Here is a 19,414-nt window from a genome sequence, read left to right as displayed (position 1 = left end):
TCAGTAAGTTTTCTCTTAAAATTCTAAGGTTTTTCTTGCCACTGGGAGTAGAATATAGTCTACTGTTACGTATTTGGTGCTTATGGCAGGTGTCTCTGCCAGCTGGTGACTTGGGAACGCTCTGAGTTCTGAGTGGCGCTGGTGTTCAGTTCACAGTCTTAGAGTTTTGTCTCTGATGCTGGTGTGGTGTGTGCGTGTGGTTGTGTGTGTGGCGTGTGTGTGGTGTGTGTTATAGGTGTGTGTAGTGTGTGTGGTGTATGTGGCGTGTGGTGTGTGTGGTATGTGGCGTGGTGTATGTTGTGTGTGTGTGGTATGGGTGTGTGTGTGGGGTATGCGTGTGTGTGTGGGTGTGTGTGTGGGTGGGTGTGTGTGGTATGGGTGTGGGGGGGTGGCACGTGAGTGTCGCCTCTCCCGGGGCTGCCCAGGCCCCCAGGCTGGGGATTTGGATCCTGCCACCACAGGCTCTGTGCTCTGGCCAGGTCTCCTCCAAGGACGGTGCTGCCTGTGATTTCTGGCAAACACCTTGCACCTGGCACAGGAAGTGTCTCTTTCTAGCTTGAGAAGAGTTTTCAATAAAGGGGGGGAATCAATATGAATCGGATGCTTTTTGATGTTTTCCAAAGTGACTTTCTTCTGTTTTCTCTCGGGACTGTTAATGTCGTATGTCAGCGCATTTCCTTGCATTCTGAGAATAAGTTCTCCTTGGTCGCGACTTGGTATTCCTACACGATAGGTTCAGTTTGTGAACATTTTGTTGACAACTTCTGCATCCGTGTCTGTCGTCAAGGTGACCTGTGCCTTTTTTCTGTGCTGTCCTTGGCCAGCTGTGTGTTCCGGCTGTGCCAGCCTCGGCTCTGCCGTCACACAGCCATGTCCGTCCTGGAGGGCTCACAGACCTCCCCTCACGGCCCGAGCCTGCTGGCTATTTTGCATTTGGTGTGAGTTAATGTTTGTAAATGCATGTGGGTACCCAGCACCATTTGTTGAAGACACTGTTCTTTCCCCAGTGAACGATCTTGGTGCCTTTGTCAAACATCAGTTGACCGTAGGTTCTAAATTTATTTCTCCACTCCCAGTGCTGTCCCCTGGTCGTTACACTAGTATATGCCATGCTGTTTGGGTTACGTTGCTGTGTAGTACATTTTGAAGTAGTAACTTTGCAAAGTGTGAGTCCAACTTTTTCTTAATATTGTTTTGACTATATGGGCCCCTTGCAATTCTATATAAATTTGAGGATTGGCTTTTCCATTTCTGCAAAAAAAATAAAAGGAAAAGGAAAAAGCCATTGGTATTTCAATAGGGATTGCATTCAATCAGTGGGGGTATTGCCAGCTGAGCGATATTTAGTCTTCCAATCCACGAACAGGGGGTGTCTTTCCATTTATTTATATCTTTAAAGTCTTGTCAGCAATGTTTGATAATTTTAGTGAACAAATCTTTCAGCTCCTAGGTAAAATTTATTCCTACCTGTTTTATTTTTTTGGATGCTATTGTAAATGGAATTGTTTTCTTAATTTCCTTTTCAGATTGTTCATTGCTGGTAAATAGAAACACAATTGATTTTTCTGTGTTGATCTTATAATCTTCAACTTTACTGAATTTGTTTAATTTTTTAGTGAGGTCTTTGGGAATTTTTATATAGAGAATCGTGTCATCTGTGAACAGAGATGACTTGACTCTTCCTTTCCAATGTAGATGCTTTTTTCTGTTTCTTGCCTAATTGCTGAGGCGAGGACTTCTGCAGTATGGGATGGTGGCACCCTTGTTTTGTTCATAATCTTAGGGAAGGCTTTGTTTCTCACCGTCAAGTGGGAAGTTAGCTGTGGGTTTTTCATGGACACCTCTGTCATGTTGAGAACATTTCTATTCCTGGTGTTTTTATCACGAAACATTGTCATGTCTGTGACTTGGGACTGCGTGGTTGTGGTGTTGTCTGGTTTCTTCACTGCAGGGTGCTCATTCCCCTTTGTAATTATAATTTCTAAGTTGTTTACAGGGTTGCGCCTTGGTTTATGATCTCTTACCAGCAAGCCTAAGGACAGTGTGTGCTCTCCTAACAAGAAAGGAGAGAACAATCGCCACATGTCCCCACAGACACCCATGTGGGGCTAGACAACAGCCCCAGGGCAGTGGGTTCTCATACTATCCCCCTTCTGTGTATTAACAGCCTGATTCAGATTCCACCAAACACTCGACTCCATCCAACAGCTCCAACCCCAGCGGCCCACCGAGCCCCAACTCCCCGCACAGGAGCCAGCTCCCCCTTGAAGGCCTGGAGCAGCCAGCCTACGACGCCTGAAGTCCCCGGCCCAGAGCCTCACCATCACGGGCCAGGGAGCCGGAGTGGCCTCCACCACCAGCGCCAAGACGGAGCTGACTGACCCTGCACTGTTGTCCAAGGAAGTGTAGGATCCATTTGTAGATATGGAGATGAAGAAAAATCTTTATTATAATAATGATCAGTTTTATGCCGCGGTGTTTGTGGCAGTTGACCAGATCCTGTCTGCACAGCTGTGAGGCGACACTGTTCCGTTTGCACATGAAGGACCAGCACACAGCCTCTCGTGCCCAGAACCAGCTGAGAGGGCGCGTGGGGCCTGCCGACGCCGCCGGGGAGCCCTGCGCGGGTGGCTCTGCTCAGGAAGCAGACAGCTCGGACGCCTCAGGAACGAGTCTGTTCCCTCTTTCCTGAAACTTTCCTAGGACCATAAGAGAATAGTAGGAAGTTGTATGTCATTCCCAATGTCCCTAGAGTTTTGAAGACAGAGGAAGGTGGAGGTTAGTTTGTGGCCTTTACTCATTTAGCCATCACATAGCTGCAGAAGTCCTTCTGCTGACCTTTAGCCATGGACAGAGGCCCATTCCAAGTGACGTCCGCCCTGCCCTGGGTCCCTGTGTTAGTCACTCCCAGTCACAGCCACGAAGTGTCACCAGTATTTACTACTGTGAAGTCAGCTGTGCTCTGTCTCCCACTTGCTTCCACAGCTTCTGCCTCCTGCCATAAAAGTGAGGGTGTCGCGCAGCCAGGCCCAAGGCCTGCTGGGTCGAGAGGCCAGAGCCCCAGGGGGCCTAGTGGCAGGTTCCAAGACACCCCACCCCACCCGGCCCCGCCCCTGCATGGAGCCCCGTGATTTAGTGCCGTGTGGGTCGTGCAGGCTCTGCTGCCTGCAATGCAGTGACGCTCGCCCTGTATTTACTCTCACCCTTCCTGTGTCACACGCGCGTAGTCAGGTCTGTGGCCTGTCTCAAAGGCCAGCACACAGCTTGTCCTTGGCCCAGGACAGCTCTTCCCCACTCTCCCGCCGGTCAGCGTTCTTGAAGAGGCTGTTTCAGACGTGCACTTAACCTTGAGTCGGCACTGAGTGACGTAGGCACCATCGGCCCACCTGTGGGTGTCGCACACCCAGCACCTGCCCACCCACCCACCCCCTGGGCCTTCTGCTGGGGCTGGCACCTGCTGGGGGTTCTGGTTTTTACTTTTTTAATGTAAGTCTGTCTTTGTAATTATTGAATCGTGAGAACATTTTTGAACAATTTACCTGTCAATAAAGCAGAAGACGGCAGTTTTAAAGTTCTCGGTGGTTTGTCTGAATGTAATGACCTGTCACCCTGAACGTGTCTGGGCACCCCCAGTGGTGCCCTGTGCTGGAAATGCCTCCCCCAAAGCCTTCTTGAGTGCAGGAGCTATTCTTGGTCATTCACTCGGGGGTCATGCAAAAGGCCATCTGTGCCCACAGGGCAGGACTGGCCTCTGGAACTGGGACTTCTCACCTGTCAAGGTGTCGGTGGGGGCCCGCCTGGGGGAAGCTGTGCAGGAGGGGCTCCCGTGTGTGTGCGGCTGCCGAGAGCAGCAGAGAACTCTACCCACATGCACGCACACTGGCCCCGCAGCAGCACTCGGGGACAGGACGGACAGGCCAGGCTGGGTGAGTGAGCACACTGGGGCTCTGGGACTGATGGGCCAGTTTCCCCAAGAGCAGGGACAGCCTGTGGTGGGGTGGGTTATATGTGCCCTGCTGACACCCCCAGGAAGTTCTTGGTAAAATAAGCGCAGTGATAGAACCTGCCAAAGAGGGTGGTGTGAGGATACAATAAAGTGCCAAGAGCAACCCGTGAGCGCCTGGCACTGTCACTGAGGCTCTGTGCCAGTCAGCTTGGCCCAGCCCGTGGTCAGCGGCCTAAACCAATGGCCCTGCCCTCTGCTGCAGCATGGAGCTCCTCTGCACTGCAGTCAGGCCCGTCTTGCTGGGGCCTCCGTGGGCACCCTGGGGAAGGAATGGGACAGATTCCAGGAGTGCTGGCTCCAAAGAGCCACCCAGAAGGGGTTCCCATCCCAGCTGTTCCCATTGTCTTGGCAAGTCACAACAGCCCTGACCTCCCAAGGGACAGATGGCAGTCTTGCCACGTGCCCGCTAAGGAGCCTGGGAACAGCAGAGACCACATAGGCACAGGTGAAGGCTTTCAGAAACACCTGTGTGAAATGGCAGCAACTGGGAAAGCAACAACCAGCGTGGAGGGTGCTGGGGGAGGGAGGAGGCTGCAGGTGGCCAGGCTGTGGGGTCACATGGGTTAGATCTTGGTCCCCAGTTTGATGTCTGTGCTACACAAGGCCAGGACACCTGTCATGGGTCTGAAACAGGCGTTCAAGTATCAGCCACTTTATAAAATTAAATTACAAGCTATTGTAGCACAATGAATGGTATTCACCCACGGAACACTGCACAGCACCGAGTGACGACCACACAGACCATGGGGCATCAGACAGGTCCTGGCCACAAAGCGTGGCTCTGGTGATGGGCTTTTAAAAGCTAATCCATAGTCAGAAGCCAGCAGAGTGCTGGGGTGGGGCTGCTGATGTTTCCAGACCCAGATGCTGGTTACACAGAAAGGTCGCTTGGTGACAGTTCAAGCCGGGCACTTGGGAGTACTTCACGCATCCCGCTGAGTGGTCACCTTCGCACTGCTGCCCCGTCAGGTGTTGGCTGGGTGTCCTACTTGGGGCTGCTCAGCCCTGGCACCCACCCCCAGGTCAGAGTCACAATCAGAATGGGGAGGGCAAGGCTTGGCTTTGCAGTGATGGAAACCCAGCACCCCCAGGCTGCCACCTGCCAGCATTCTTCACATGCTCCACCACTGTGTGGGGCCTACGGCCTCCCACCCCTAGCAGGAGGGATCAGCCCACCCTGTCCCTCCGGGACAGTGTTCCTGGGACTCCCACTCTGAGCAGCCCAGTCTGTCCAATCTGGTGGATGTCGTGTCCACCTGGTTGTCCCTGTCCCCTGCAGCTTGGGCCTGAGCCTCTTGGAAATGGGGGAAGGGGGAGGGGTTGCGTAGCAGGCAGCGCACCTTTCTCCACCCTCACCAGTGCTTCAGCCTCCCTGGCGCCAGTCACCTCCTGTCATGCAGGGTGTCATGCGGTGTCTCTGGTCCCACTCCCCACATAAGAACACAGGACATGGTGAGGCCAAAAAAGAAAAACCCACGGAGCCATAGATAGGGGAGTCATACCGCTATATTCTCGCTGGCGGCTGGGTTGGAGACAGGAAGCAGGAGCCAAAGGATCTGCAACCCACCATCCCAACCTCACTTGCTAATTGCAATTCCCCTGTGCTAACTGCAATCCGCCTCTCTGCAATCCGCAATCCACAATCCGCTTGCCAGCCACCATCTTCTTGCTAGCCCCCATTTTTCTGCTAGCGTAGCCACCGCAGTTATATTAGTGGCCAATGGCTCACTGGTTACAGCTGACGGCCAACTAGCCACAGCTGATGGCCATCCAATCACAGTTGATGGCCATTTACTACCTGAGCCAGCACCTTTCCACGTGAGGCTGAGAGCCTGGAAACTGCACTCCTGGCTCTGTCCCCACACCTCCCTTTTTCCCTTCCAAGGGCTCCTCCAGCACAGGACAGAAAGCCTCCAGCGACGGCCAACATATAGTGCTCAGGGCTGCCCCCAGCGGCTGGGGACACGCTGAGGGCCACCCCTCCCGTGCGGGTGCGGCTGGCCCTCCCAGCTCCCACCAGGGTGGGCAAGGGATGGGGGACAGCAGGCGGGTGTGCCCACGGACATCAGGTTCCAGAAACCCTTTATTGCACAAGGCCACCCTGTGCTTGGCGGGAGAGGGGGAGGAGCGTGCAGACGGAACAGGGTTCCCGCAGGGCCAGGGACCCGCACACTCGGCCACGCCGGGGTGGGCGGGGGGAAGGGGAACGGGGGGGGGGGGCAGGGGGGGAGGGAGTGTCACGCGGCCGCTCAGGCCTCGGCCTCTGAGAACAGCGGGTTAACGAAGTAACTCTGGCTGGTGTTCCTGGCGTCCGCCTGTGAAGCCGGGGTCTGCAGGGGCGCAGAGTCAGGGGGAGCCGAGCGCCAAGCCCCGCCCGGAGGCCCATCCCCCAGTCCCGCAGGCCCCTCACCAGCTCCACCGAGCCTGCCACGTTGAACACCGGGTTGTGGAAGCCCAGGGGCGCCCCCGCCGGCCCGTCGGCCGCCTGGTCGTTCTTCTTCCACCTGAAAGTGGGGCCTCTCCTGAGCCGCGCACCTGAGCCCCGCGCACCCGAGGCCCCGCCCCGAGGCCCCGCTTACCTGAGCCCCGCGCACCCGAGGCCCCGCCCCGAGGCCCCGCTTACCTGAGCCCCGCGCACCTGAGGCCCCGCACCCGAGGCCCCGCCCCGAGGCCCCGCTTACCTGAGCCCCGCGCACCTGAGGCCCCGCCCCGAGGCCCCGCTTACCTGAGCCCCGCTTACCTGAGCCCCGCTTACCTGAGCCCCGCGCACCTGTGCCCCACGCACCTGAGCCCCGCGCACCCGAGGCCCCGCCCCGAGGCCCCGCTTACCTGAGCCCCGCTTACCTGAGCCCCGCGCACCTGAGCCCCGCGCACCCGAGGCCCCGCCCCGAGGCCCCGCTTACCTGAGCCCCGCGCACCTGAGCCCCGCGCACCCGAGGCCCCGCCCCGAGGCCCCGCTTACCTGAGCCCCGCGCACCTGAGCCCCGCGCACCTGTGCCCCACGCACCTGAGCCCCGCTTACCTGAGCCCCGCGCACCCGAGGCCCCGCCCCGAGGCCCCGCTTACCTGAGCCCCGCTTACCTGAGCCTGCCCGCGCGGTGCAGCAACAGCGCCCCCGCCGACAGAGCCAGCAGCAACAGGAGCAGCGCGGCCGCCACCGCGCCCGCTAGGCCCGCGCGCGACCCTGGCCCCTCCAGTCCCGCCGCCGAACCGCCCCCGATAGGCGCGCCGGACTCGCGGAGCGTCGCCGACAGGACCCCGAGGGCCTCGCCTGCAACGGAGGGCGGGGCTCATTGTCTCCCCGGCGGCGCGAGGCGGGGCGGGGGTGGGGAGCCGGCGGGGCGCCCGCGGTTACCGTGCTGGGTGACGTCCGCCAGGAGGGCCCGGGCCAGCCGCCCCGCGACGCCCGGCTCGGGCCCGGTCTCCGCCAGCACCACCTGGACCTCTGTGTCGGCCTCCGGGCCCGTGGCCTCGCGGGGCCGGGGCGGGCGCAGCACCTTGGACACGGCCATTTGCAGGCCCTGGTACTGGGGCTGGGGAGCGGGACAGGGTTGGCCCGGGAACTCGGCCCCTCAGACCTGCCGGGACGTGGGTTGGGAGCAGAGCCGAATGGTGGACAGGTGGGCGGAGAGTGGACGCGTCAGTGAGGAGGCGGAGTGGGGCCTCGGGGTCCCTGCGGAGCGGCAGGTCCCAGCAGGGGGCTCCGAAGGGGACCGGGGCGGGCGCGCGGCCCCATTACCGAAGCCAGGAAGTCGTGCAGCAGCCGCGCCCGGTACCGCTCCAGGTCAAAGGCTGGGCCGTGGGTCAGCGAGAGGATGGCTCCTGCGCAGGAGGGTAGGGGTCAGCGTCGCCGATAGGAAAGCGGGCTGGGGACGAGCCAGGGGGGTCAGGCCGTCGCAGTAAGCAGGGACCAGGCGAGGACGCTCACCACAGAGGCCGCAGCACTGCCCCTCGGGCCGGAGAGCGTCGTGGCAGGCGGCCGAGGGGCAGCGGCCGCCCAGGGGCTGGAGAAGGGCTGCGCAGATCCACGGCTGCACCTGGAGGCGGGAAGCGGGGTCAGCGCAGAGCTCGTGGGGCAGACCTTAGCGACAGAGGCCCGCAGCCCGCGAGGCAAGCGAGCCGGAGACGGCTGGGCCAAGCGGCGCCCAGGCTGCCCCGCTGCGGGCCGCGCTCACCTCGGAGTTGCCGCAGACGCAGCCCGACGGGTCAGCGCAGGCCTCGGGGTCCACGCTCAGCGCGCCGGGCCCGTGGAAGTGCAGGCGGCCGGCGCGGGACTCCAGGAAAGCCATCAGGTCCTCGCTGACCGTGTACTTCTGCGGTGGCCAGGTCGCCAGCGGAGCCAGCCCGAGAAGGGGACAATATCGGGACCGCTCAGAAACCACGTGTCCAGACTACGGGGGTGGCAGGCGCTCTGGGGAGGGGCCCTGCCAGGGCAAAGGCTCGGAGCTGAGACCCTAGCCCCTGCCGCGTCTTTGCGCGCCCCACTCACCTGGCCCAGAGCCCAGATGCTGCGGACGCGGATGGTGCGTGCGCCCAGGCCAACCCGGAAGGAGGCGTTTGGGGGGAAGACGACGTCGTCGTGGCGGCAGGGCACGCGTTCGGCATCCACAGAGAAGAGGCCACGCGCCTCATCGCGGGAGCGCCACGAGCGCGGGTCGTGCCACGAGAAGCGGTCCGGGTCTAGGAAGAGCGCTGGGGCACCTGGGCAGGCGCCCGTCCCTGAGCTCCACGGGGAACAAGTCCACCGCCCAGACCCGGCCCCCAGTCGCGCCCCCGCCCCCAAGACGTGCGCTCTGTCCAGGCACCTCCTTGAGACCGGCCCCCATCCAAGCCCCTCCCCTCGGCCCCAATCCTCCAACCTGGCCCTGCCCCCAGACCTGCCCTCCGGTCAGAAGACGTTCCCACACAGAACCCGCCCCCGGCCTGGCCCGGCCCTCTCACCCGTGCTACAGGCTGGGTCCGAGCTGGTGTGTGAGGCGCTGAATCCAGCTCCCGAGGCCAGGACAAATTCCCCGTCCAGCGGCAGTAGCTGCAGGAAACGCAGGCTGAGGCGGCGCCACGCAGTGGTCCAGGGCGTGCGCGAAGGTCCCAATCTGCGCTCACTCCCCTCCCCTCACCCTCCACCCCCCACCGCTGGGAAAGAGAAGCTAGATCGCAAGGGAGCAGGCAGGTGAAGTCCGGGCCTGGGTGCTCCTCACCCCGGCTAAGGGTCAAATAGGTCTGAGGGTCAAATAGGCCGAAGGGAGCAGGCTGAGGAGCAGGACCAACCCTGAGACCTGGGACATGGAGAGTTTGGGGTAGGGTGACACTTGCCGGGGCTGTTGCTCCCCCACCCCCCTTTCACTCCTGAGAAAAGTGTACAAGCCAAGGGTTCACGCGTTCCAGGAACCCAAGCCACTGGGAAATCTAAAGGCAGCCCTGAACCTTGTGAAGGAAAGGCAGAGGCTGCAGGTGGGAAGAGAAGGGGTGCCAGGGGTGGCAGGGAGGATAGGGGCCTCGGTGTCACCCGTCTCCTCTCCAGCTTGGGCAGCCAGTTCACCACAGAAGCCCAGCCACAGCCCCCCCCCCTCAGAGGTCAGAGGAAATACTGCAACAGGAAGGCCAGGAGAGGGAGGACTGACAGGTGGCCTCGCCTCCAAGCCCCAGGATCCCCCACCCCTCCTTTGGACCCCCAGGGTTGGGGATGGAGGTGAGTGCTGAGCCAGGGGAGCGGCTCAGTGCAGGGGTCATAGGGGGTTCCGCCTCATCAAGGGCCACCCACCCAGGGCCCAGCCTCCTGTCCCAACTTGGTGGGCAGGGCCTGCTCTTCAGCCCATCTCCAAGCACTGGACCTGACCAAGAGGGTGACCCCTGGGGGGATGTGAGGTCACAGATCAACTCCCACCACATCCGAGGGCACAGCACTGACCACAAGGCAGTGCCACCCACAGGCCCAGGGCGAGCCATGGGGACAGACGGACACGGTATGCCTCAGGAAGAGTGCAGGTATTAGCAGGGTGAAGCACGAACTCATTTTTTAAAAGAACCAAATAAAAAAAAATAAATAAATCATGAAAAACAATACTTGAGAGGAAGAGCACAACAGGTAAGATACTTTCTTTTTTCTTTTAAGGAGGGCGCAGCTCACAGTGGCCCATGTGGGGATCGAACTGGCAACCTTGGTGTCATTAGCACCACGCTGTAACCAACTGAGCTAACCGGCCACCCCAACAGGTAAGACAAACATGAGGATTGATCTAGCTGAAGAACACCTAGTAACTTAGGTATTTCTGTTAAGGAACTCTCCAGAAGATAGCAGGAAAGGACTGAGAGAGAGAGATCAGGAAAGATCAGCAAATGGCAGTGAAGTCTTGTGCCGGGACAATCAGTAAGGACAGGGCAGACAAGACTCCTGAAGAAGAGGGACGTGTGAAGTGGCACACTGAGGTGCACCTGCAGGACGGCGCCGGGAGGACGCCAATCTTGCAAGGATGGTTCAGTCTCAGAATACGTCATTAACTGGCTACAGGAGGGGAGAAAATCACATCTCAGTCCATGTAGGAAAAAACTGGAGGAGTTCGACAACCTAGTTATGATTTTTTAAAAAATTGCTAGCAAACTAGCAGTAGAATTTCTACAATTTGATAAATTTAATGTACCAAAGCTCTACACTCAATGGAGAAACTTGACATGCCTTCTCCTTGACATTGGAACAAAACAAGTGCGCCCACTTTTGTCACTTATGTTTAACATAGGGGTAGAGGTCCTGGACAACGCTATAAGGAGAAGAGACAAATGGAGTTAGGACTGAAAGGGAAAGGAACAGCTGTCACTATTTACAAAAAAAAACACAACTAGAGAACATAATTTTTAAAAACTAAGCTCCATTCACAATAGAAACCAACTATAAAGTATTTATGAACTAACACTATACAAGACCTCTGTGGGGACCATTTAAAAACTCTGGTAGGTCCGGAATACATGGAGAAAGTCCATGCCCTTGAATGGATAACTTGCTAGTATAAAGCGGTTGATCCTTCCCGATCAAAAGCCCCGGGTTTTGGTGGTGGCCGTAGTGGTGACGTTGTTACCTGACAAACCTGCTCCACAATTCTCCGTGACACTCACATCCACAGAGTACTAGTTGACCTTGTAACAGAAGAGCGAAGGGGGCGAGTTGTGCGGATGGATATTAAGACGTCCACAGAGCCACAGCATGACAGGCAGGACATAGGGAGAGACTGAAAGGGACGCTCAGAGAGAGCGGCTTCTGGAATGGGCAGTGCCCATTCCAAGGGCCAGGCTTCTGGTTTCGGGGAGGACCTGGGAAATTGGGTGCATTCTAAGAAGAAAAATAAAGCTGGTTCCCTAGCTAGCGCTCAAACATGTACCCTTGATGGCAAGACTGTGACTTAACAGACATAATAAATATATGGTTGTTTACAGTTGTGACTGAGGATCAGGTGAGGGATTCTTAAACAAAACAGCAAAACACAGTTAAAAGGCATCGGATGTTCATTTGATAGGATACAATGGAGTTTTTGTTCAGTGAAGGGCAGCGCGTGCGAAGTTCACAGTGAGAAGACCAATAGTGGATTGATGGATAGAAAACAGGAGTTTCCCCCAAACAAGAAAGCTGGGCAAAGGGTAGAAATGGAAGGGGAGAGGAAGCTCAGGAGGAAGAAAGTCCTAGAAATACAAACTAAAACCTGAGAAAAACAAATTAAAACACTGCTGTCCCCGCGCCTGTGACTAGGGGGACATATGTGCTGCAGAACAATGCTAGGCTCTGTGGGTTGTGGAAGTGGGGACCCCATGCAGTGGGGATGTGAGGAGCCTCAGGGAACGCTGGGTCCATCCACCCTGCCCCAGCTCCTGCGGGGACCCCTGGGCCATTGCCCCAAGTCCCTGGGCCCCTTGAAGTTCCCACCAGGTTCTCTGAGGAGGCATCGATGCTGAGAAGAGGTTGGGGAGGTGAGGGGGTACCCCAGGGGCTGTGCACTGGGATACGGGTGCCTGGAACCCCCAAAAAGGAGGAAGGACGGCTGGGGAATGGAAGGGCTGATGGAGGGGCCTGTCTGGCAATGAATGAATGTTGTCTCCCAAACTTCCAAATCATCAAAGGAATGAAGTTGGACAGGAGGGCCCTAGGCTCCAGCACCCCACCCCAACTGACTCCCTTGCCCTCAGATCCCCCACCTGCTCCAGGCTGCTACCTGGTTGCCAGGGTTACCGCGAGTTGTGGGGGCGGGGCGCTGGGTCCAGCCGCTCTCCCCCAGGCCTCTGACCCCTCCACGCCTTAGTCATTGCATTGGACAAATGTGGAAGGGCTTCCTGACTCCGGCTCTGCCGGGATGGGACAACCAGCCTCTGCCCGATGCCCCCTCCCCAGGAAGTCTCCTGATCCCCCCAGCCAGGCCCCCAGTTGGCCAGGCTCCCAGAATTCATGCTGTTTTTTTGAAAATCAGCAATTGATGGAGCAGCCTTGGAGTGGACATAAGGCCTGGGATTCCCCAGACCCTGCAGGAGATTAGGCAGGCGGGGTCACCAGATGGCCCCCAGTCACCCACACAAATTCAGTGGCCTCTGGTGAGGACCCCAAGCCTGGAACACCCACGCAGAGAACACCCCTGTTAGTTCCACTCTTGCTTGGAATCAGTGACCCTCACTGTGTGACACGACGGAAGTCCGCAGGTGACAGGACAATGATCCACCTCAGGGAGTGCTGGGCCCTGGGGTGGGACAGCTCCACCACCAGTGGGCCCTGAGACCCCTAATTCCATGCTTCAAATTAGGGATGGGCCACCCTTTCAGCAATGGGCCGGACAGTCAATATGCTAAGCTTTGCTGCCCACGCGGTTTTGTCACAGCTACTCAACTCTGCCGTTTTGGTGTGATAGTGGCCATGGATGGAGTGACCGGATGGGTGGACTGTGTTTGATAAAATAAGTTACAGAATTATTTTGAATTTGAAGTTTGAATTCCACATAATTTTCAGTAACCACAAAATAGTGTTCTTTTGATATTTTTCCCCATTTAAAAATGTGAAACCCATTCTTAGCCTTAGCTGGAAAGGGGCATTTGGGCAGCTTGCTGACCAACTTTTAATGGATAGACGGAGTCTTTCTCACTGGCCTTATCAGAGCCTTTAATACTGTGAGACGCTCCAGGCTGCAGCACTTCCCATGTTAGGTGGAATGGAACCTGTTTTCCCCCTGATTCCCGTCGTTGCCTGGACACCTGCGTTCTGGGCAGCGGTTTGAGAGAAAGGTCCCCTCGCGTTCTGATGGGGAGGATCCTGGAACCAGGACAGGGCAAGTCTTGGCGGGTGAGGGCCTCGCATGTGGTTTCCCCGACCTCCCAGAAGCCCGTCCAGAGGCGTGCACGGTCCTCTGCCTCCACCCACCCCCGAGGCAGCCGCCCCTCACCATGTTGGTGACGCTGTGACCTGCTCGCACCAGGACTGACACCATCTGCAGGAAAAAGCGGCATCAGCGGGGACCCTACTGGGCCCCACCCCCGGACCACGCGGGTCCGAGGGGCCAATTCCCCCCAACCCCAGTGGGGGCCCAGGGACCTTGTCCGCAGGGAACTCCACAGCGGCTCCCGCGCACGGGGTCCGGTTCTGGCTCCAGTTGGCGGCAGTGTCGAAGTCGGTGTCGGGCACCCAGATTTTGTACGCGGCCCGGGTCAGCACTAGGGAGGGAGCGACTGAGTGCCCCCGGTGCCCGCGGGGTCTGGGTTCCGGCCCAGAAGTCCCGTCCCTCAGGGAGGACGATCTCGCCCAGAGAGGCGCAGCTGCCGGCGCGGGTCACACAGCCGGGCGCAGAGGGGGTCCCGGCGGCGGCCCAGACCAGGCCTCGCCTCCCGGCGGCAGATCAGACCCCGCGGGAGCCCCGCCCCGGCCCTGGCGAACTCCTACTGGATCTGCAGAGCCCACTCAAACGTGCCCTCCTCCAGGGCGTCGGGAAAGATCGTTTCTTTGCCCCGCCCCCAGTGTTGCCCGGTGCTGGAGCAAAAGACCCGGCTGGGCAAAGATTGTGACAGTCAAGGACGGAGGTGAATGGGACAGGGGTCTCTGCCAAATGCAAGGGGCTGAGGGCTGGCGGGGACAGGCCAGGAGGGCTCTGAACCAGAGCTGTGTCCTGAGGGACCCGCGAGGGACTTCAGAGAGGGGGACAGGGACGGGGCTGCAGCTTTTAGAGCTCCCGGATATTGGGGGCGGGCACCGAAGACACGCGCTGGCCTGGCGCTCTGACGGAGGGTCAGCGGCACCCTCGGGTCGGGGAAACTGAGGCACGCTGCGGCGCCTCGCAGACGCTACTTTCCGCAGGGAAGACCGCGCCCGAGCCAAGGAGCGCGGCCCCCGCGGTGGCTCTGGCCCCGGGCGCCACGCCTCCCGCGCCGCCGGCTGCGGTTGCGCCGGTGGGAGCCGGGCCGCCCCCATCTGGGGGAACCTCAGTCTGGGTGTGCCCCCTGCCCTGCTGGCCCCACCAGTGCGCCTCGCTTACCGCAGAGCTGCAGCCACAGCAGGACCCGGCCCAGCGCGCCCATCTCGCCGCCCCTCGCTCCAAGCCGCCAACCAGGACTTTGCCCCGCGGAGCCCACGTGACCTGGCGGGGTGGGGGCCACCAGGACAGTTACACATTTACCTCCAGACCCGCCAGGGCAGAGTCTCCGGGTCCCTGCGAGGCGCCTGCGGGGCCTCGCTCCTCCTCCAGGATCTGAGGACCTTGGGTGCCCAGGAAGTGGGGTGGTCAGGATCCACCTCAGGGCAATGGGTGTGTTGGGGGAGAGTTAACAACCTTTGGGCTCCCGCTTCTCTGTTCTGGGGCTGGGCAGCACCCAATCTGTCCACCTGGTGTGGCTGGGTGTCCATTCTTCTTTCAGGGAGGGCCCTCCTGCCTCCTGTCCTGGTTGGACTGGGAATCCAGAGGGGTGGATGGAGGTGGGTGTGCAATGGAGGACTGTGGGCGAAGAACTACTCAGCCTTGGAAACCCCAGGGCCTCCTCCTTCCAGGTCACGCTGCCCTCTCCTGCGTCCCCACCCCTCACCTGCGAACCCCCCATCACTAGCACCCTTCACTCTGAGGGGCTCAGCTTCTCCCACACAAGGATGGAGCCTGCTGTGGGGGTGCTCTCACCTCTGCGCCCTGGCTAGGGGCAGTGGCATCTCTGGGAAGGAGCGAGCTCATCAGCTCCGGTACCCCTCCCCGCACTTTGCCCTGATGGGATGGGGCACATATTCTCAGGGGCTCAGAGGTGCCAGCCCTGCCCAGAGGGGCGGGCTCCCAGCCCAGCTGGGAGTTTGGCCTTGCCTGCCTGCTGGGCTCACAGGAGGCTCCATCCTCTGTAGCCCGACCAGGAACAAAGGGGCTATTTGGGGTCACATCTGTTTTGCCCTTTGTCTTGTTTCTCGCTGGAAAAGATGGGCCTCCACTCTGTTGATTGGGCCTCCATTCAACAGGTGTTCCTCTTACCTCCTCCCACCACCCCACTTCTGGCTCTCAATGCACAGAGCTTAGGGGCTCAGTGAACTTCACCCCTGCGCCCAGAGCACCATAGCCAAGCCTGAAAGGCCAGGTGGGCCTGCCCAAGGCTGGGGGCCTCTGTCTCTTGACACAGGAAGTGGACTGCTCTGAGGGCAGGGCCGAAGGGAGGCTCTGGGATGGGTGGGGCTAGGGGAAACCAAACTCTGACCACTGTGGCCCCAGCTGGGCAGGCCATTCCCAGAGACTGCGCTGTCTGCAGAGGGCAGCAAAAACATCTGGGCAGTCAAGGAAGGCTTCCTGAAAGAGGCAGCATTAAAGCCAAGACAAGAAGGCTGATATCACAGCTGTAGGCACAGTGTGGAGGGTGGAGTGAAAGTGACAGACAGGAGAAATCGGGGCTGGTTGGCCATGGGGTATTGGCGGTCATCGCCCTGTCCTGAAAGGGGCATCCTTGAGCAGAGGCTGGAGGTGGGTCCAGCTATCAGAGGGGAGCCCAGACAGGAGCCCATATTGGGCCCAGGCTGCAAAGGGTCCTGGAATGACTCCAGAGCAGAGGCGCGCTAGGCCATGCTGCAGGTGCCGTTTTCACAGGGGGTCCGCACCTGTTGCTCAGGTGCCCCGGACACCCAGGTACAAGGTGGGCATACGCTTCCAAATTTGTCAGGACCTCACTGGGAAGTGGGAGACATGCCAAGTCCTAAAGAGCTTCTTCGTTACTAGGAAATCCCACAGAGCAGCTGTCTCAGCAAGGCTGGCCCCAGGGGCTTGGGCTGGGTGGTCTTGCGATCTGTCTCACTCTGTCTGGGCTTGACTGCTCTTGCTGTGTTGGTTTTCCTATGCGCTCAGCCTTCTCCAAGTGGTAGGGAAGGTAGCCTGGGACAGCTAGACCCCCACTGACCTGGCAGTGGTCTCATCTTGGTCTCTGCACCAATCACAGGACCCAGGGTGAGAGCACCAAGAGTGACAACCCTGCTGCCCTGGGGGGGGGGGGTGGGCAGACCTGCCCCAGCCATGGTCCCCCTACTCCCAGGACCACGGGTGTCACCCTTCCCTCTCCCCCTCCCCTGCCCCCATTTTTCTCAACTCTGTGGGGACAGATGCACTCCCTCCAGCTCCTCCTCACCTTTGTCCGTGACTTGCTGTGTGACCTTGGGTCGGTCCCTGCACTTCTCTGGGCCTTAGTGTCCCTCTGGAGGGACTGAGGCTCCAGCCTGCATGGTTCTATTCCTGGACACTGGAAGAGGAGGGGTAGGGGCTGTGGAGAGTAAGGGGGGGGCCCTCCTTGCAGGGCTTCCCTTTACTCGGGTCTGCACAAAGGGGTCTCCTCAGAGAGGCCATCTTGCCTGCCCCCGCCCCCAGGCGTCCGCATGTACTGCCTGGAGCACAGGAGACAGCTGTCACTCCCGAAGGGTGGGGGGAGGGGGCGGGGGGGCGAGAGCTGGGGCACGCTGCTGCTGGTGCTTGGGTTCCCTACACATGAGGGGGTGCCCAGAGGTGTGTGAAGTGAGGTGGGTCTCCACCTGGTCTGGATGGGGCTGAGCTGGCCACCTGCCAGCCTGGCCGGGCAGGCCCTCCGCCCCCGCCATGGCCCGCAGCCTTGGGCCAGGCTCACACAGGCTGTCCTGGGTCCGCATGCCGTGTGAGGCTGCACGATTCACTTAGCCTCTCTTTCATTCCACCTCACAGGGCTCCAGGGTGATGTGAGGCCTGGCGCCCCTTCCCACTGCTGCCCTGGCCTGGGGCAGCACCAGGAGACCCTCGGCCCAGGGTATCATGCATCCCTTTTCCACCTGCGGACGATGGTTAGAGGGTGTCCCAGGGCAGAGAGGGCCTAGGGGGCACTGACCGCAGAGCGACCCCCGGGGAGTCACCAACAACCATCTCGAGGTGGGGAGGGTTCTTACCGGGGGCCAGCCAGGGGCCCGCTGCTGTCCTGCTTCTGGGTGGGAGGTCACCCGCCCGCCTGCTTTTGTACTGACGGGAGGGTTGGTGGGGGAGTCACAGGTCTCTGGGGCAGGAGGAGCCATGATGAGAGGTCAGGGGTGCTGGCCCAGGGCTCCCAAGCCCTCATTGTCCCTTCCTGGGACTGGCTGGTCCAGGACATGTGAGTGGACGAGACAGTCCCAAACTCCACAGGGGAAGGAGAGATGCGAGAGGCTTGGAGCCCAGCGCCACCGGCACCGCCAGTCACTGTGTGGTCCTCCACCCTGAGGGTGCATGTCCTTGAGGGAGGCCTCTCAGCCGAATAACCTAGGGGCAGGTCCAGGGAGCAGCCACCAGCCCTGCAGGCTAAGGTCACCGTGGGGGGTTTCCTGACAGGCCTGTGGCCACCACCGCCAGTGCACACCCCCAATGCAGAGTGCCTGTCACACGTGCCTCATGCCGCCCTTGTACAGACAAGCGGACACCCAGGGAGGTGCCAGGGGTGGGGATGGGCTCCCTACATGGCCCGGGGCGGCCTTCTGGTCCTGCATCCAGGCCTCTGCCCCCTGCCAGCTAGCAGCCCAGCCCCTGGCTCCCTGGGCCCTGGCGGGCGGGGAGGAGCTGCATGGACTTCTGAGCTCTGCGCTGCTCCAAGGTGGACCCTGGCGTCTAGGGTCAGTGGGAATCCAGGCTGGGTCCCATAGGCTCCGTCACTCAACGCTTCCCCTCCATCTCTTTCTTGTTGGTGACCCGGGCTCATGGTGAATCCTGCAAGGCACCCGGGCGCTGGAGGGACACAGGCTGTGACCTTCGCAGTGGGGTCAGGGCACCGAGGGTGATAGTACTTCTTCCGCTGGGCTCTGGTGCTGCTCACAGCACCGTGGGTTCGGCGAGGAGTGCGCGCTGTCTGCTCTCGGTAGCTGGAGACACCCCAGGACGCTTCACGACCAGATGACATCGAGATGACACTGAGGCCTTCACCATTTGGGACGCCAGTAAGGCACGTGAGCAGATGTGGCGCCACAGTCAGGCAGTCACGTGAAAGACCAGGCAAGAGTGCACCACGCCCAAGGGCCACCTCCTCTCCAGGCCTTGCTTTTCTTACTTGAAACGGACCTTTCAGGATACGGGTTTCTCTGGCCAAGTAGTTGGGCTGTGGACTCAGGCCCTCTCCCCGGCCTGGTCCTCGGTCCTGTGGGATGTCACCTCTTCGGGGAGCAGAATAAACCGATGGTGGCTGAGAGCCAGCAGCACTGCGGGGCGTTTGCATGACCTGCTCCTTGGCTCGGCACAAGTCTCATTTCATCACAGACATCAGAAGACAGCGGCCCCTCCCGTCCCCAAGGCAAGGGAGGCAAGGGTCGCAACAAGTTGCCTGGCCCTGGGAGCCTGAGCTCGTCGGGAGAGCCACTGTCCCCACTGTTGACCCGTGGACCAAGGCGGAGGCTGAGCTGGTCCACAGTCTGTGCTACACAGTCCCCCGGAGGTCAGTTGGTCCTCGGGTGGGGGTGCCGGGCCCCTGGGAGGAGCTGTTAGGGCACCCGGGCCCACAGCACATGCTTTCTGCTGCGGGACAAGCCTGGGCTGCAGCAGCTCTGCTGGTCCCCACAGGCGCCTCTGGCCCTGACATGCCCAGCAGCTGTGGGCCTCATCCTGGGGTGGACTGCCAATTTCCTGTCCTGTGGGACTCGGGAAACTACTCCAAAGGGTGACAGGAAAGGGTCCAGTTCTGAAGCTCTGGTGGAGTGGGTGGTGGAGTGGGCCCCAGTACAGCTGGGATGCCATGGACGCTGGGGCTCTGGGCCACCCTGGATGTCACTCAGCACCTGCCCAGGAAGGTGGATGGAGGGCAGGGCTGCGTGGACTCAGGATGGCCCAGGTGGAGGGGCCGGCAGTTCCTGGGTGGTCTGTGTCACGAGAGCTGGGGACCATGGGCTCCAGCGTAGGGACGCAGGAGCAGTGCAGCTGCTAGACAGCAGTGAGCCCTGAGAAGGCCGTGCAGGACCTCCGGCCA

General features: G+C 59.9%; 2 protein-coding genes across 5 annotated transcripts in view; one reads left to right on the top strand and one right to left on the bottom strand.

Moving 5' to 3' along the window:
• Positions 1–3,574, top strand: part of CDC42BPB (CDC42 binding protein kinase beta) — a 100,984-nt gene extending 97,410 nt beyond the window's left edge. For both annotated transcript variants that reach the window (XM_081047867.1, XM_081047866.1), the window contains exon 37: positions 2,168–3,574. In XM_081047867.1, coding sequence (XP_080903993.1) covers positions 2,168–2,299 — 132 coding nt within the window. In that variant the 3' untranslated portion in view covers positions 2,300–3,574. The remainder of the gene's footprint in view (positions 1–2,167) is intronic.
• Positions 3,575–4,626: 1,052 nt separating this feature from the next.
• On the bottom strand, positions 4,627–14,559 carry AMN (amnion associated transmembrane protein). 3 transcript variants are annotated; one of them, XM_081047868.1, is made up of 12 exons: positions 14,497–14,559; positions 13,563–13,681; positions 13,414–13,458; positions 8,948–9,035; positions 8,496–8,707; positions 8,182–8,319; positions 7,935–8,043; positions 7,746–7,828; positions 7,362–7,539; positions 7,088–7,277; positions 6,417–6,510; positions 4,627–6,336 (listed from the first exon to the last, which is right to left on the bottom strand). In XM_081047868.1, the coding sequence occupies exons 1-12, from the start codon at positions 14,537–14,539 to the stop codon at positions 6,256–6,258; spliced, it is 1,380 nt and encodes a 459-aa protein (XP_080903994.1). In that variant the 5' UTR covers positions 14,540–14,559; the 3' UTR covers positions 4,627–6,255. The 3 variants fall into 3 exon arrangements, with proteins under 3 accessions (XP_080903994.1, XP_080903995.1, XP_080903996.1); XM_081047869.1 differs by having other exon boundaries at positions 8,496–8,698; positions 14,497–14,551; XM_081047870.1 differs by lacking the exon at positions 13,563–13,681 and having other exon boundaries at positions 14,497–14,551.
• Positions 14,560–19,414: the final 4,855 nt, after the last annotated feature.

The sequence above is a fragment of the Rhinolophus hipposideros genome (genome assembly GCF_964194185.1).
Source record: "Rhinolophus hipposideros genome assembly, chromosome: 5".
Taxonomy (NCBI): Eukaryota; Metazoa; Chordata; class Mammalia; order Chiroptera; family Rhinolophidae; genus Rhinolophus; species Rhinolophus hipposideros.
This window is presented reverse-complemented; position numbering and strand designations above follow the sequence as displayed.

Bases quoted from the DNA above. Each gene is read 5' to 3' on its own strand.
- AMN (XM_081047868.1), bottom strand. From the start codon at position 14,539: ATGGGCGCGCTGGGCCGGGTCCTGCTGTGGCTGCAGCTCTGCG. The intron at 8,708-8,947 runs GTGAGAGGGCCG...GCGCCTGCCCAG, and splicing joins GGACCCAGCCTGTAGCACGG to GTGCCCCAGCGCTCTTCCTA. The intron at 6,511-7,087 runs GTAAGCGGGGCT...CCCCACTTTCAG, and splicing joins CACCGCGCGGGCAGGCTCAG to GTGGAAGAAGAACGACCAGG.